This window comes from Gopherus evgoodei, chromosome 10 (assembly GCF_007399415.2).
Source record: "Gopherus evgoodei ecotype Sinaloan lineage chromosome 10, rGopEvg1_v1.p, whole genome shotgun sequence".
Classification (NCBI taxonomy): Eukaryota; Metazoa; Chordata; order Testudines; family Testudinidae; genus Gopherus; species Gopherus evgoodei.
Window position 1 is genome coordinate 4854511 of NC_044331.1, and position 19151 is coordinate 4873661.

Sequence of the window (19151 nt, forward strand, 5' to 3'; positions counted from 1 at the left end):
GACTTGCGTTCCTTATATTTTTCTAACCACATTTTGTTTGCACAGCTCAACACACTGGCACTGACCTAATGACCAAAGAATTTCTATAGGCATATCTCCTCTAAAACTGTGCTAAATCAGTTCTTACCAACCAAAGGAAATATGCCATTGTTTCAAAATCCACAACACTGCACCATACAAAATATCCCAGGGAAACTACGTTTTGAATTTATAAGAGTTCACACCTTCCAGAAACCAGCCATGGAAGAGCAAGTCCATTTCTCTATTTTTTGTGTTCAGGCTTTATTTTTGCTCTGCAAATGAACCACTGCAAAAGCTATAAACCAGATGATTGGGAAGAGACAGCTATAAATCATTTATTGTTAAGGAAAAATTGAACAGGCAGCATTATTACATCAACTTAGCCAAGTTCTGCAACAAGAAGTTTAAAAGGCAATTTCGAACAATGCAAATGCAAACTACTCACAAATCTGAATGTTATTATTAAAGTCTTGTTTCCATTTACAACTGCACAGATCCTTTTCATTGCTCTCCATTTCTGTATGTTATTTACACTGTGCATGTGTAATTAATGCTATGTAATGCACTGTTCATGTTTTCCTCTCATCAGAGGCATTACATATCAATCACCGTGGCAAACTGAAAAAATGTTTGTTTCCCTCTTTCAGCTATATCATTAGAAGCCTGATCCAGCTCCCACTGAAGTTAGTGGGAGTCTTTCCATTGCTTTAGAAGTATTACAGGTAATATCCTACATGCTTACAAAATAAAACATTCATTTTATCCTATCAACCTGACAACACGTTTACAGTGAACCTTATGCTGCACTGACTAAACTTTTCCAACAGTAAAAACAAAACAAAAACTATACTATCTGCTAGGAATTTAGTTAGAAAATGAGACAGAAATAAAACAATTTTTATAATATCCTAACACCATCAAATCCCAGTTTTCTTGACCAAGACTTCAGCTCTTTCATAAATTGCAATTCCAAAATCCTGAAGCAAGCATAAATCAATACCAGCTAATCAGGTATTTCAGAGACAGTTTTGTTAAAGTACCACCATTGGTCAATTTTTGTTCTGAACTAGGAATATTTTAGGTGAAACATGTTAATGAGATAACAAACACACAGTTCAGGTATTCACATTTGGGGACCAACCCTGTAAGATGCTGCAGTTCGTTCAGATTCCTTGAAGTCGATGCTCTAGATTTTCATTAACTGAAGTGGACGCAGAGGGTGAGCTGAAAGGTAATGGGTTGAAAAGTACGCCCAAGCAACAGAATACCATAGTAGAGACCACAGAAGAATTCACACTAAAGCAATGAGTAACATTGCTTAGAAGTTAAAAAAACTATGTAAAGAATATGATTATTTTAATGCCATCTAAGAGTGCATTTCTAATGCAGATAAAGGACAAGATCCATGCTCCCAGGAGCTTCCTACAAACTAATATTTGATGCGCACAAGCAGGTGAAGGGAATAATGCCATAATAGGGCAGGAGAAGCAGCAGCATCAATAAAATAAATCCATTACTCAATGAAGTGCTGAGTTTAAAAATAATCCAAAACTTATATTTGATTAAATCAAATGGTTGGAATAAATAAGTAGAGGACTTATCAATAGGGTTCTTATAAGCCTCATAGAAGAAATGAGTCTTCAGGAGGGAGGCAGAAGAGATAGTAGTGGCTTTGCAGCCCAGCTCAGATAGGACATCTTACGAATAAGAGGTGGCATGATAGGATAGCAATGGCTGTGAGAGAAGCGGACAAATAGGCCAACGAAGCTGGCACGCAGATATGGTGAAGAAGAGTTATTTATGGCCTTGACCCCTGCCCGGGTGTACTGTACTAGAAACCACAGGAGAATTCAAAACAAAGTGACTTGTGGGATTGCCTAGCAACTGAAAATCTAGATGGAATAAATGGCTGACGTTTCCATTTTGGGAACCTCTAAGTGAAAAAGTGTGCGATTCAGAGACGTTTGCTGAAAGCCACAATACACTATATAAGTATGGGAAAGACTGACTCCAACTCCTATAGATTTTGGAACATATCCATTGCAGAAAGGAAATTGAAATCTCTGTTCACATTTCCATCAGCATTCATTATTCTAGCCCTCTACATCCATTACAGTGAACAGCTTCTAAGCAAGACTGGCACAGTTGTGTCAAATATTTTATTAACCATGACTCTTAACCATGTCCCTAGACACTGAAAGTCCTGAAGAGCCCAATGCAAGCCAAGTCCTTCAGCATAACTTTGTCACCTCTACTATGAAAATCAAAAGCTCACCAGGGAGCCTTACTAAGGCAGTATGCCCAAGTCTGTGGGCCGAGGCTGGTTATTCTGGGTAAAGAAGGAAAGATGGTCAAACAACGTCCTCCAGCTAACCTCAGAGACATTTGATCAACTTCAGAGGGTGATATATGTATCCTTTCTCCCCCAGAAGCAAAAACAATACAATGTGAACTTTGAGGGGATTTGGGAGGAAGAATTCCAGATGACTCCTCACAACATCAAAATAAAACTAAACAGCAGTTTTGAACAGGAAAGAATACAAGGAAATAAAGAGCTAAGATTCAACAGTAACATGGGAATTTATATTATATAGTAAGGATTTAGGGATGGGCACATTAGCAGTGCATAGATTAGATATATTGCGTTTCTGAAAACTTTTTTAGCATATACGTAACTAAAAAACATCATTGTTCACCTTTAATCTAGTATAATCAAATTAGTTTAAAAAACTTAACACTTAACTGAAACTTAAATATTACCTCACTCCCAGAACTGAAGAGTTACTAATGTTATATCCACAGTGTTACAGATGGGACAACTAACGCACACTAGGTTAAACGACTTGCGCAGTATCACAGAAGGATTCAGTATCAGAGGCAGGATTAGATTTCAGGAATTCCTGCTTCCCATTCCTAAATTCTTCCCAGCAAACTACTTTTCTATTTCCTCCCCCATCAATAATGGAAACAACAGAGCAATAAGGTATTCACTGTATAAGACTGAACCAATTCAATGACAAGCCATAGCCTGCCTATTACACTAATAGTCATTCCCTACCCCTTGCTATACACATAACTGACGTCTGCAAAACTGACAGAATGATGTGATGCTAGAGTGTAAATTCATTAGTGACGTGGCCACTGAGTACTAGGTAAATGGTGCTCTCCGCTTGCACGGGCTCCTGAAAGAATCTCCTGGGTAATCACGTGTATACGATCAGTCTTCTTAGCGTATGTGCAATGTGCCTCAGGTGGTGCATGACATGGATTCACCATCGAATTTGGTCTGCTGGTTGGATCGTTAGCTTCCCCAATCTGGGCTGGATACTGACAAGGAGTGCGACATGAATGACGATCCTTCTAATAGCTGACAACATTTCTAACAGTGACAGGACAACACAGTTCCTGTGAACAAAACATGGTACTTCCTTCAGAAACTTTGGCAAGTGAGGACTGTTGGTATAAGTATTTCTTACCAAATAATATACTTCAGGGATGCCTATGAAAATAGTAGAAGCAATTATTCTTTTAAATTATTTGTAGAATCCTACCAATTCCTAGAGGTTTTTCCAAATAAATAGACCTTGAATTCAGGCATGCGACTGATACTGCGGCCAGTAACAAAAAGTACAGCATCCAGTTTCATATGGGAAATCCTTTCTACTAGGACACAGTAAATCTACTTCCTTAATAAAAGCAAATATAGCTATAACAATTCCAAAACCACTTAAGTATTCTTTTTCTTGAAAATTTACTTACTGTGACAAAACCTAGATGGAAATTGTGGTTTTTCATTGACAAGTATAAGAATGATTATTTAAATGATACTATATTTTCTCCTTAAAACTGGAATGGATCCTCCAACATTGCGGTGTTCTTGTTTCATACTGTTAGAGGGCTTATTCATTCACCTTCCCACTTCCCTGGTCCTTCTCATGTGAACAGAGAGCCACAATATCCGAAGCCTGAAGGTGCAAGGAATTCCATGTTTATTGGGGTGAACTTCCAGCAAGCTTAAATCCAAGTTCCTTTTTCCTTATTTTCGAATTCCAACTTACTTCCTGTTTGCCCCAATTTATATAGCAATAGTCTCAGCTATACCTTAACCAATCATTTTACTGAAATTTACCTAACCAATCCTAACATTCTAACATGATTAGTTAATCATCTATATCCTAAAACATATGTTCCACTGACTATGCCAAAAATAATTTCTCTAAGGGAACAAGAGTTTGAGAGTGGGGAAAACTGTTCCTCCAAGATTTTAAGTTTGACAAGACACAGAATATATAAAATCTTTGATTCACTAGGTTCTCCTTTCCAAATCAACAAGAGACAGATTCTGCCCTCCCAATGTAGTCACATGCGCTTGCTCATAAAATAGAATACAGTGCAAACATTTTTTTCCGTATCCTGATGTTCAGGACATCTGAAAAGTAAACTTTCCAAGACATCTCCTGTGTGTGCACACATCTATCTTTCTCCTGCCCTTCCTCTACCTCATCATTTGTCCGCTGAATACTTGTTCAAGAGAGAGGCATTTTTCCACTCAACAAAGGCTACAAACACTGTTCAGCCTTACCCAGATCTGTATCAGGCCACCTAAGGAACAGCACAGATGGTCTCCAAAGAAAACACAGCGTAATCCTCCTTGACAAAGAATCACAACACAGGCTTTCAGAAGGACCGGAATGGTGAAGACCTTCAGAACTCAGGTATTGAAGACCCAATGGAAATAAACATGCCTACAGGAGTGTCTGGTCTCAACATTCTGAATGTAAATGTTTACACAATAAGCAGCAGTTCATCTGGTGGCACGCATCATCAGCAAACAGTTCTTCATATGCAAGAACTCAGAAGAGAATCAAACAGATTGAACATTTTCTTGTCCTAAGAGAAATAACCTAGAGCAAAACAATTCGGTAACAGCATTGTGTAAGATGAATAAAATAAGTGTTGCACATTGGAGAATGACATGTCGGTTACCAGCTGCAAACTACATGCGGCAAATCACCCACAGATTTGGTTTACTGCTTTTGTCCGTGTGCGCGTGTGGATTTACCACTGTGTTTCATGCTAATGGTTAGATTTTGGGAGTTTTAACGATAGCGTTGTCACCTACTAAAATGGCCATCTAAAAAATAGATTCAAATTGTTTCTACGAAATAAACACTTTGTCTATTACAGAAGGCAGCAACAACTGTCAAACACATTAGCCTGGCTCTCTGGCTGGTAAAACAGGAAATACAAAGTGAACAGCAGTTGTAAAAAAAAGCTTTTATGGGGACTCTGCTAGTTCAAAAAGCAATCTATGCCAACCTTCCTTCTGTCTAAAATCCTATAACAAATGCTTGAATAGTGATTGCAAAATGATTTCTTGTTAAACTACAGAACCAAAAAAATGCTTGTATTTAAAATCTAAAGAGTAAAACGAACACCAGAAACAATACAAAGTGAATGTACAGTACTTGATTCCACATATGGAGAAGGAGGGTGAGGGCCAGTGTATATGCGTGTGAGATTAAGTAGATCCCCATGTCATTTACCCAAGCAACATCTGTACAGTTGTCATTTCCATCTATTACCGCTTTCCTTAATCCTCCTTTCCCCCTCTGCACACACACCACCGAAGACCAGAAATCTGGAACTCATCCTTTACACAAATTGCTTTCCCTTCCCTTCCTCATCTCCCTTGTCCATTCCTATCACCGCAGCCACAAAAGGGTCTGGATCCTGCAAAGAGATCTGCATAGACAGAGATCTATCCATAAAATCCCTTTGTGGGGTTGATCCCTTAGTCCTCACCTTGACACGGCCTCTGCTCAAATACACATTCATGCCCTAATTGCTGAGTAAGAACTATTTAAGGAGCACAGTGGTTTTGCACAATATTTCCTAGACCTAGAAAAGATAACCATATGGTAAACAAACAAAATTATTCTGGCATTCCCTATAGCAGCTGGAATTGGTGATTCCATTTAATCTCTGCTCAGTTTCACACAAAATTTAGGTTAAAAATTTAATTCAGACTAGTTTTACATTGATTTTTTTTTAAAAAACGTGTTGTAAGTACATTTGAGATGATCCTGGCTATTCTTCCCACTTGCCAGCTTTAGGCCCTTGTGAAATCTTTGCTTTCGAACCTTGCTTTCCCAAAAGCTGAGCCCACAAAATATCTGAGTGCCAATATATAAAGGCCTATAATATCAAAATGTTTCTGTGATGCAGCCAGAAGATGGTTTTAGATCAAGTTCAAATATGATTGGCTAATCTTAATATTCCAGAATAACCACTGAACATTCCCCCCTCAGGAACTTCAGGGGAAATAAACTGAAAATCAGCATCCTGCTATTAATGACATTACTGTTGACTTTTCTGTTCCACTCACTGTTCTTTACAGAAAATTCTAAGTGAGAATAAGGACACAGTTTAAAACATGATGCCGGTAAATTCTCACAATAAATGGTTCTAACACAACTTACATCAAGTGGACATTCTACTGTGCACGTATCAGATTGCACAGGTTTTATAAACAAAAGAATTATAAAAAGTGATCTGTGCTAAGGGACAGCCCTTATCTATCACTTTGGCATCACTCAGCCTTCGCTCAAGAAAGTCCCACAACTGATCTAATAAGAAGACTGGTTTCAGAGTAGTAGCCGTATTAGTCTGTATCCGCAAAAGAAAAGGAGTACTTGTGGCACCTTAGAGACTAATAAATTTATTGTAGCATGTAGTATTTTCCACTACATGCATCCGATGAAAGGAGCAGGAGCCCACGAAAGCTTATGCTACAATACATTTGTTAGTCTCTAAGGTGCCACAAGTACTCCTGTTCTTTTCAGTAAGAAGACTGTTACTTCTAACCACTAGAATGCTGCTTCCTCTAAAGCAAGGGAAGCTGCTGAAAAAAACTTACATTGCCTTTACACAACACCTAACAAAAGCAGCTTAAGTTTCTGTTCGCTTAATCTTCCAATCGAGAGGATGGGTATACAATGCAAACAAAACAACTTTAATTTAAGAATCATCCCATTTCTAATTAAACGGCCAGAGGCAGATGGTTGGATAAGTTTTAATCAGTTCCAATAACCTATTGATTGGTATACTGAAGCTTAAAAAATTAAAAGTAGAAGATGATTGGGGAATTGTCCCATCTCAGAACAACAGTAGAACCTTCTGTAAATAACTCCTCTTTTCACCATCAGTTAAATGAACATTTCAATACCACAGTACAAAGTCTTCTGCAAAATTACTTTAACTAACAAGCAGAAATTTATCAGCTTCAGTCAAAATCAATGCTGAAATCAATTTGAACACTGGTTGTGTCTAAAGGGGCTCATTGGCAATTTAGGGAAATTACACCATGTAAATGCCTGTGCTTTAATTGAACAGTTTCATCAACTAGGCTGTGATTGCTGTCCGTTCATTTATTTACTTTCACTGCAACTACCATTCTGCAAAGGAATGGTTTTTGTCAGTCTTGAAGGAGGCACTTTATCTTCTTTTTATGCACTTTTGTGCATAACAGATTTTATGAGGCAGGCAAGCAATGGCTAGGTTCAAAAGAAACAAGCAAACAGCAATCGCTGGTCACTCTTGTTTAAACTGTAAGGACAGTAAGAAGAACATTCTGTGTGGCATTTTTAATTTACTCCAGCTATTATTGTTACAGTGGTTTTTAGCATGACTAAAAATAGGGTGTAAAATAGCCACAAGAAATGGAAAAATAAAGCAGAATGGGTAAGGGTAGAAAAGAAGCATGTGTAATGGTTAGAATACAAGATTAGGGGATCTGGTTTCTAGGCCTACGAATGCCATAGACTTGCTGTAGGACATTGAACAAACCATTTAATCTCTCTGTGCCTTCATTTTTCATTCTATAAATTTCTGATTATACTTCCCTTCCTCACAGCATTATTCTGTTAGGATTAATTCATGAACATTTGTAAAGTGCTTTGAGATCCTCAGATGGAGATTGCTACAGAAGGGCAATTTATTACAGCTTTATTCAGACAGACACAACAGCAACAGACAGAAGTAGAATGAAAGGGAAAATGATGGTGAAAAAACCTCATGACAAACAATGGGGGAAGGTGGAATCACTACTCAGATTTAGAGTCTGGCCAACACCATCATTTAAGTTGGAAGAGGATACCGGAAGAAGTTACTGTTTCTGAAGAACACATCTGCACTCTAGACTCCTTCATGACAATGTCCCTTTACAACGATACCTGCATTACTGTTCTTGATCAAGAAAATACTTTGAGGTAAGCAAGAAAACAGAAAAACCCTGAAGAGCCCAAATTACATAAGGAATCAGCAAAAATCTCAAATATTCTTGTGATGGGTTCCTGTGGAACTGGGGTACCACTGAGCCCGCCTGACTCACCAGCCTGGGCTCCCTTCCCCTCCAGCACACACACAGGTAGGGACACACCCAGCTGCAGCGACACACAGATCCTGAGATCAGCTCTGCATGGGAAGGCTCAGCTAAGGCATGCACTCCCTTTTGGAGCGCAAACTCAAAATGATACCGTCTTGCGCTGCACAGGGAACTACAGCATAAGCTCATGAAATTCACCCCCTCCCTCAATGTAGAGGAAGATAGGCAACAGCTTTCTGCCCCCAGTTATGATTTCCACACACTGATTTTAGACAAAAACGAGTTTACTAACTACAAAAGATAGATTTTAAGTGATCATACGGATGGCAAACAGATCAAACCTAGCAAATAAACAAAAATGTAATCTAAGCTTACTATACTAAAGAGATTGGATATGAGTAGCAAATTCTCACCCTAATTGTTATTTTAGGCAGTTTGCAGAAATTCTTGAGGGCAAGCTATACTTGCTTGCATCTTAAAACCCCAGGCATTCCTTTCACAGGCTTAGAAATCCCTCTAGCCTGGGTTCAGCCCTTTTCCCCTAGTCCAGTCTTTGTTCCTCAGGTGTTTCTAGCAATCTTCTCGGGCGGAAAATCAGTGAAGAACCACGATCATGTCACTCCTTGCCTTAAATAGCTTTTGCATATGGTGGGAACCCTTTCTCTCCCCTCTTATCTGCCATGTCCAGTCAATGGAAAAACATTGTATTCCAAGATGGAGTCCAGTACCAGGTGACTTGGTCACAAGCCCCTATAGGGACACAGCAGCCATGACTCTGAGGCTGTTAGTAGTGTCCTCAGAAAGGCTCTCCAGTGGGAGATTAGCATCTTCTAAGACCTCTTGTTTTCCCTAATGGCCCTTCCCATCCAGACTGATTGCATTCTGCCTAGTGGGCGCTCCCCAGGTGTAAACACATTTGTAATAGATGCATAGACACTATTCCTAACTTCAGATACCAAAATGATGCATACATATGAATAGGATAATCATATTCAGTAAATCATAACCTTTTCAATTATATCTTACATGACCTATCTTGCATAAAATACATCATAGTTATGCCATAATCATATCATAATATTACTTTGAAGAATATGGGGCATAATGCCACAATTCTGTCACCACTTTGGCTTCTGGAGGTTGGATAACCTCCATCTCCTTTACCCTAGAAGTGAGCTTCCCCTCTCATCCTACAGAGGATTATACTCAAATAGCACAGCTTGTACATGCTGCTTTCAGAAGGGAAACACTTGAACATCAAGACGATAACCTTCCAGATGTTTTGCCATGCATTGTGTGTAATGTGAAATGGCCTATCCCAAAGGTGGTTGTGATAAAGAATATACAAATGGGCATATTCTGAAGTTAGCACATAACTCAAGTGAACAGCATAACTGCTCAAGTGAATTTCTGATGCAAACTGAAAATACACACTGTTCACAAATAAATATTAAACCTCCATATTTATATTCATTTTTTGCAGCCACACCAGCCTTCTGGCCTGTGGATCAACCACCTCTCTCCAGACCCTCCACATAATTATGCAAACAACAACAAAATTGTCTGATTTAACAAAATTTTGGTTGATATGATGACCAACACACTTTACTCACAGATTTTAGATAACTTTACTGTACAATTTATTATGGTTTAATTGGGACATTATGTTGACTGAGTAATTATATAGCGATGTCTTGCTGATACTGTAAACCAATCTAGTAGAATCTAGTATATTCATACACCATACACAATACATATTTTTAATACTCCAAGCATTTTAAAGTGCTAAACTGACTGTAACCTAAAGAGAATTCTAATTTTATTTGAACACTTGACACTTCCTTACCTGCATTTAAAAAGCTGAAATTAAAAAATATGAAATTAAAAATATGCTGAATGATTTTATTTCAGAATCTAGTAGAAGTGTGAAACTTCAGAGAATGCCATGCCTGTGAAAAATATTATAAAACAATTATTTGCCAGTAGCTAATACCATTTCTATATAATATTTACATTCTAAATACATACTGATACAGTATTTTGGTTCTAAATAATTTAGTGCAGTTACTGCTCAGACTCAGCGGCAGAGTTTACACATTACATTGTGTATCAAAATGTTAACATATTTCACTAAAGAAAGGAAGCAATCTTACAAAAATATGGTCTTTCAGAGCTCTGTAACCAATGATAGAGGTAAAAAAATGTATCAGAAAGACACACACTTTAAATGCCTTTTGGACTTTGCAGTGAATTATTTTTCAAAAAAAGCAATTTAATTAAATACCCCAGATGCAGCAGTATACAAATATTTTCTTCTGTTGTGCAGCAGCCAAGAGCCTGTACTCTCCATCATATCAATTTTTAGAAAATAGTTCAGAAAAATTAGAAAGCCTGTTATAAACTGGAAGGTTAATAAATCCACCACCATAACTATATCAGACCCAATCATGCACCCTCAACTCTCACTGAAATCAATGGCCGCTGAGGGTACCAAAAGATCTCACAGAACTGGGCCTAAAATTAGTGAATACAAAGAGCAAATCCAAGTGGCTTAATGATGAAAACAGACTAGAATGGTGGAAGGATTATTATTTATTTTGAACTTCCAAATAACTTTTCAACAAGCTTTATTCAAAGTGAGGAGCATACTCCCGACAAAGTACCAGAGCTACATATTATATGCATTCAAAACGAGCAAGACAACTTAATTGTGTCTGCAGTGACTGAACTCTGTAGCTGCTTATCATTCCTTAATTAAAAAAATAGTGCATCAAAAAGCAGTAGAAAATAATTTTAAAAGGAAGTCAGGCAATTATAAAATCCCTTTTCTTTGAAGAAAAAACATTCAGATTCAGCAAGTTCTCACTAGAAATATTGCTATAAAGTATTGATTTTTGCCAGACTCAATTGACTGAAAAGTTGTTTGTATAGCAATATTGGCCAAGCCAATATACTGGAACAGTTTTGCTACACACAGTAATCAAGTGCATTTCTGAAGTATAATTACACTGTCATAAAAATAAAGCCAAGATACCCCTTCTCCAAGCAATAAAATAGTGGAGGCTGTAAAAAACCTAAATAAATGAAATATATATATTTTCTAATGAAACACAGTGTCTTCCAAAGAGAATGAAAACACCTCCTCTCTCTTCCCTTAAGCCAAGGTTAGCATGAAAAGTGATCAATACTTCAATCTCAATAAACTATTTCAATAATAGTTAATTCACGTGGAAACAGAGGCTGAAAATTTCTGTTCAGCGACCTGCAACATGCTATCTTGTTTGCTGAATGCTGATAATATATCATTGCCATAATGGAAATGACTCAGTATGAAGTGATAGACAAAAATTGAACAAGGAAAAGATACCCACAAATACCCGCTCATTCTTTACATTCAAATCAATACCATGTATGCCGCCTTCTGAAACAAACCTATGGCATGGAATGCTGGTAGGCTGAAAGAGTCAAACATTTGTAATTAATTTTATCTGACAAATGTTCATTGATCTACTAGAATAAAATACTTGTGGGTTGCTATCCATTACTGTAGTGCAGTCCAGCCACCTGTACGTACTTCATTTTGCAATTTCTTATTGGCTCATACAACATATATGCTTCTTTGGCCAGGAAGATCCAATTCCCACTACAGAGAGGCAAATGCTCCAATATAAGAAAGTTTTACCTGCTTTATACTGAACATATCACAGGACCATAGTCAAACACCCCAAAATATACATCCAAATGACATTAATATTCATTTCTATATTCATTCTATCTTTTCATGACTTTGAAATTCTTTCAAAATTTTTAGTTTTGAAAAACTTAGACCAGCTCTACATCAACCTCTGTATAAAGATGCAGAGTTCACTCTGCTGACTTTTTATAACAGCAGTCGCTAGTAACTCCCCTAGAACGAAAGAGTACGTGGGGAGAAATAGGAGCAAACAATGGGAGAGCCTACGGGAATTAATATCTTAACAACAGTTGGGCTTGGGGAGGAAACTTGGGCTGAGGTTTATGCTCTGTTATTTGGGTGTCCGGTAAAACCAAACCTTAGGAATGGTAAGCCTGATCTCAGACGGCATGGGTAGACTTTCTCTGGAGCAGGATGAAATGCCGCTGGCTCATGAGAAAAAAAAAAAATCAACTAGCTACTACAGTGACCATTTTTTATATTTTAAAACACACACACCCTCCCAAAAAAACATCATTCCTTGGAAAGCCAGTTTATAGCAAATCAAGATAGCTCAAAACCCTTAATAAGACAGACATTGGGATCATCACAGCCCACCCAAGAACTAACATGCAGAGGAGCTGCCAGAAGTGCCACTCCTTCCCTTTCACACCATTTTCGCTTTATCTGTCCTTTCGTGACGTAGAAGAGTAAAGAACGTCAAAGGCATGCCAGGCAGGATTGACACTGCCTAGCGTTTTATCCAAGTTTCCTATATGGGTTCTATGGCGCACATGTTGTACACATGGCAATATTATACAAATATTTGATGTGTATATAGAGGCTTCCGTCTCTAGGGATATCACAATTCTTTATAAACTATATACACACATTGGGCCTAAAATCCAGCCATCCCTTAGGAGCAGGGCAGCAGCTAGGTACACCATTAGGTCCTAATGCAAAGCTCACTAATGTCAACTTCAGTGGGCTATGGATCAAGCCTTTAGTTATGCTAACACCTCATAGCAGTTCCCACTCCCATCTCACCGTGCCACTTTCATCCTCTCTTCTTTCTACTTTTCCATCACTTCTTTCCCTTCTCCACACTCTATTTAGCCTCTGTCCTTCCCCACTGGTGCCAACCATGTTTCTTCCATCACTATCTTCTTCTTCTGCCTTCTCTTAGCGGGGCAGTAGTAGGATTTCAGTCTCTTTAATCAACTCCATAACACACTTTCTCATGTGATGCACAAACAGCTTGGGCGTGAAGGCCACAGCACAACCACGGTATATGTATAACATACATACAAGGTATCTGTGTGTGACAAGTGCACTCCCTGTTCTATGTTCAGGATGCAGAAGCAAGAGAGATACAGACATATCTGTATTTTGAAACAGCATTAAGCAAATATGGTGAGATCAGCAGGGCTATGTCCTTGGTTAACAAGGCCATTGCCAAGGTGTCATTTTGAAATTATGTACCATGCAACCATCCTGCCAGTTTGTACTAGACAATCACGCTGAGGCTCCAATCAGATCTTAGAGAATGATGACAATGGTAAATCTTCTATCCTGCACAAGGCTAAGAATAGTGCCTGCTGACAATATCTCCTTCCTTGCTCCTTATTAGATCCACTTCTTCCAAGAAGGTGATCTAATATTGGGGAACAATGAGAGATGTGGTTTTAATGAGTGGGACTTGCATGCTAAGATTTTCCTTGTTAAAATGGTCCTCCATGCCCTCCACAAGCAATAAAACATGAGTTCTCCTTCACTATGTCTGGTCCTGACCTTGAAGTTCCAATCCCCCCCAACACCCTTCATCCATTCTCTCTCTAAGAACAATCCTTGCTCCAGAATGGGTTGTGCTCTTGTCCTCCAGCTGAGAAAGAGAAGCAACTCTTTCCAAAGAAGCAGCAGCCATAGACTGATTTGTAAGTGCAACAATCCACAATCTCTCCCCAGTATAAAGAGAAAAAGCACATCATGACTACAAAACATATGTCTGAAATCTATAGCTCTAGAGAATAAGTAATATCCAGAAGACAAATAAGAGAACTAGATAGAAGGTCTTTGTACCACCTTCCATGTACCAGGTTGACTTGATTTTGGAAATCTGTTAAGATTCATAACAAATCTGCATTTACTCTGATAACAACTCCAAAACCCATTTTTATTAAAATTCATGTTAGGAGACAGAAAGCAGGAGCTTAGGGAAGTTGGCAGCCAATTAAAAAATAAAATAAATGTGTTGTGGTTTTAAAAACATTTTTTAAAAAACGTTAATATCCAAGTTAAAATGTGTAAGGTATAAACAAGATCAAAATGGGATGCCATGTTACTGTATAGGGTAAATAGCTCTCTGGAGGAAACCTTTATTACTCCCTCAGGGCTTTCTTATAAAGTATGGATTTTTTAATTCCTAGCGGAATATTTTTCATACACCACTGCAGACTATTAAGTACCAGATATTACATTATGTGGTTTAAACTTTGCACTATGCATGAGAAAGACTTTCCCATTGAGAAAACTATTTCTTTGCTATTATAATCTTTACAATATTAAAATTAAAACTGGCTTCAGGGTATAAGCATCACTATCAAAATTTGGGGGAGTTTATAACTTAACATCAGTCTGTGTGTGTGTGGAAGGGGGAAGGAAGTGAATACAACAGAAAGGGGGGATGTTACTAATTTTGTAGTGCTGAAGAAAAGCAGAGCAATGGTATCATGACATCTTTGCATCCAACTGGTGTCAGTGCAAGCAATGAACTAGCAACATGTATGATAAAGAAGCAAGAACAACAGTATTAAAAAGAGGGAAGGAAAAATTATGCTTTATGCTTCAGGCCAGTTAAGCTTGCACTTGTGGACCATTAACTTGTCACCCAGGAGGGATTCAACTCTAAATATGAAGAAGATAAAAAACACACCAGTCCTCATAGCACCTAGAAACCAATATTTCAAGAGATCTGGAAGGCAAATGTGAAAGAGAATTTCTAGAAAAGCCTAAATTACATATATTGTATTTAATGGTCTTTTACCATATGTCAGCAAAGGCCGTCCACCATCAGATTGCACACCTGAGAGAGAAAGATTTACTAAATTTTGCTTTCAAGAAGTTTAAGCGAAATGCAACACTCACTTGTAGACCGTGCCTCCATTGCCATGACCGAGGACGTCTCGATACTGTATGTCTTGTTCATTCATCTCCACAAGAAAGAAAGAAAAACAAGAAAGATGTCATGCTGTGGATGGAAATGTCAAGGAAAAGCAACTCTAGGCCATAAACAACAAGCAGTCTGGGTCATTTCAAGTTCAGCTGCAAGAACGAGAAGATCAATACAACATTTGCTGTCCAATTTATAAAAGACGATACCAAGGGAAAAAGTGATGGAAAGTTTAATGACAATTTGTTTGCCTGGGTCATTTCATTAAAGTTTGATAAAAGGTGTCAAAATGGAATGATATAACATAGCTCAAGAGGGTCAGGTCATAGATACTGATAGGAAAGGGGTTTCCAGCACCACACATAGCCAAAGCCAAAGTTGTCAGGGGGAGGAAGCAAATCAGCCAAAGCGGTCATCTTAAATATGGCCAGAAAAGTTTACTTGGATCCATTTACAGTTTAGTGTAGAATTGGCATAATTGATACTAATTGGATGATATGTTTGTATCAGTAGAATTGCTACAATTTATATACAAATGCTTAATTAAGGCCACAATTCTGCAACAAATGAAAATGCAGTTTTAAGTAGTGCTGAACAAACACCATTTTCTTTGAGTTATACAATAAATTGCTATCTTGGATGCTTAGTGCTCCCGGGGGCAAGTTTCCAGACAGGGTGGTGGGTATCAGCATGTGAACATCCCTGAAGTCACATGGAGCTTTAGGGTCTGCTCTCCCCTGACCAGGGCCGGCTCCAGGCACCAGCCCAGGAGGCAGATGCTTGGGGTGGCCAATGGAAAGGAGCGGCTTCGGTGGCAATTCAGTGGTGGGTCCCCCAGTCCCTATCAGAGGGAAGACCGGCCACCGAATCGCTGCCAAAGAATGAAGTGGCACGGTAGAGCTGCCGCCAAAGTGCCACCGATAGCAGCTTTATCTTTCTTTGGTTTTTTTTGCCGCTTGAGGAAGCAAAAAAGCTAGAGCTGGAGCTGGCCCTGGCCCTGGCGCCAGCAAATTTTGTATGCTGTGAACATGGGGGTTTTATATTGTATACAAGCTTAGCTCACTTTTGTTCGTTGGCTTACTGGTTCAGATTGAAAACCAGGAACCTGACTTCTATACACAAGTGAATATTATGCTGAACATCGTAAATAAGGCAATTTATTATTCAAAAGCACCAAAGCCATTTTTAACAATAGTGTATATCCACTTTAAAACAACTCTTTCAATTATGATAAATTTTGGTCCACAGTAATGTCTCTTAAACTAAGATAGGGAGGCTAAATTGACTAATACTTATAGAAAGTAATCAGATATTAAATTATATTGTTAGCAATCTACCACAAAATCTTAAAAAGACTAATTTCTTGGATTATTTATATTCTATTTGATGCCAAGTTATTAATTTTGTGCAAATTGTTCCAGCTGCCAAAAAACTTCCTGCTAATTTTATTAACCAACAGTGAGATTTTCAAAAACACCGAAGCAACTCAGAAGCACCAGTCCCACCAAAACTCAAATGGGACTTGTGCTCTTATGTCACATAACAGGGTATCTTGATCTATGTGGGTTGGAGAGCCTGGGGCTAAGCCAACCTTAGCTGAAGAATAGGCCTGAGAGGAATCAGGTGATTCATGTGTAAAAGGAGCCAGGTTTAAGTAGGGATAAAGCCCAGCTGGGGAAAGAGCTGAGGGGAGGTTCCTATAAAGGCAGGAAGTTCAGAGCAGGAAGGGACAGTGAAAGGGGTGAAGCCCAGGCAACTGCCACTATATCTGCAGTGACTGCAGGGAGCAAGAAGGGGAGGGGAGAAGGTCTTCAGGCCAGGAGGCCAGGGAGAGACCCTGATCAAACAGGAGGGAGGCTGAGGAATAGTTCCCCGGAGGGCAGAAGGTTCTGTTTTTGTGGTAAGACATTTTTGGGGAATCTTTAATTTGGACAACTGTGACCCCAGAAGGGGTGGACTAAAGACAGTGACCTAGCCAGAGGGCTGAATCATTGACAGAGAATTCACCACAGCGTCAGAGTGACCATCAGTAGGGGGCGCTAACCTGGTGAGAGCTGTGATGCCATGCCTGGCCACAAGAGGGCATACAGCAGTGAGTGGACCTCAATTTCTAGTGGCTTCTGCACTTTTGAAAATCCTACTCCAAGAGCCTTATCCTGCATCACTGAAGACAGGAGCAGTCTCAGGCCTTAAGTGCTACATGCAATAAAAACCTCTAAAAAGTCAACTTTCAGCAAGTTTCAACAGCAAAAAATGGAGTTTATAATTGACTAAAAATAACTGTTTCCGAATCACTAACAGTGAAGCTTTAAATATTTTGTTCTGCTCTTCAACCATCTGAAGAAAATCCAGCACTCGCTTATCAAAGGAAATATTTATTCTCCTATATATTTCCAAGGTTGAAGCTTGTGAGATCCGAGATAACTGGAAGTACATTGTAGCAGAAGTTACATCCACATAAATTGTCTATTTGCCGTTTAAGTCTGCACCATAAATCTTCAAGGTATATAAAGATTAATACCCAAAGACCAATTGAGTATTAAGGCTGAAAAACTCTGATAATTATATTTCACCAGAAAATGCAAATCAAGAGGAAAAAATTGTAAGGAATTCTCCCCTCTTAAAATATTGGGTTGGCACCTCACACAGAGTGAGATAGTAGGCGAGTGGGGCTTAAGTGATAGACTCCTAATATCAGGCCCCCGCACAAAACTGAATTTCACCCACATTGTTCAACTCGTCAGCTTAGAACACACACAAACACTGAGATTTTTGCCCCAAAACTACAGAACTCTGCACTTCACTGACTTTGTAATAACAGAATAAGACATCTTTAGACTCTATTGTAAACAAAGATCTCTGAGAAACACGGCAAACCTACATAGCCATAACTAAACCCACATCATTAACTATACATTAGCTCTTCTGGGAGGTTTTTTTCTTCTTCTTTAATTATGCAAGCTTATTCTGCAAGAAACAGCAAAGGGTTATTTTATACCAGTGCTTTTCCTTTTCTTCTGCATTTGGCTAACTGGTAAAAAGTGAATCAGCTTAGCCAAATCTTTGCTGTGATGTTACACGACTTTCACTCAGCCTGCCTTTCACTGCCAATCTGGTACCATTCCTTGACAGTTATGCACAAAGGATCAGCACAGAACTGATAGTGAAACAGATATTGGGGTGGAGCAAATATACACCAGAAACCTTACCGACATAAAGCTTGATTTATTGAATCAAATAAAGATGCCAAAAAATACCCAGTGAGTTATGTATTTTACTGGGAAAACTGAATCCTCAATCACAAAATGATAACATAAAAACAAGGACTCCACAGCAAGGACTGGAATATTAAACTTTCAAAGCCAAATTTGATTGGATGCCGATATTAACAGAATTAATGAAAAAGTGAAAACAGAATTCAATTATGGGTCAGCAAACAAAACACTCTTTGTTTATACCTGCTGTCTCTGAAAGACTCAGTATCTATTCTCTTGTAAATCATTAAAAGCAAAATGCTCAATTAATCCTTATTTTATATGTAAAGCTCTGACAGAAGCAAAGTCCTATAGCTGTACCTTTGCTTTACAAATCGAAGTAGTAATGGTTTCAGAAAGCAGTCACACTCTATGAGCAGACAATTGAAGAGATTTAGTAAATCCCACTTTATAGAGCAGAGACTAATCGGAAAACACAAGCCAGTCAAATGTTTCTTATGAACTGTTGACACTATATCAATGCTGAATCAATTGGTGGCATTTACTCTGAGTGACAGAAAAGAAATAAATATTTATATCACATAACCTATATCAATGAACCTAGGCAGAAAGCTATTTCTAACCTGCCAATATTTGATTATGTTGAAGAATCATGTTCCCTTCTTTTAATGATTAATATGAATTTCG

The 19151-nt window shown here is 38.4% G+C and overlaps 1 protein-coding gene across 8 annotated transcripts in view; it reads right to left on the minus strand.

The window, feature by feature from the left end:
- Positions 1 to 19151, minus strand: part of MAP2K5 (mitogen-activated protein kinase kinase 5) — a 189437-nt gene that overhangs the window by 131971 nt on the left and 38315 nt on the right. For all 8 annotated transcript variants that reach the window (XR_004002314.1, XR_004002315.1, XR_004002316.1 and 5 more), the window contains one exon: positions 15225 to 15289. Coding sequence is in view for 5 of the 8 variants with exons in the window: in XM_030577578.1 (XP_030433438.1) it covers positions 15225 to 15289 (65 nt within the window). In the remaining 3 variants the exon portion in view is untranslated. The remainder of the gene's footprint in view (positions 1 to 15224; positions 15290 to 19151) is intronic.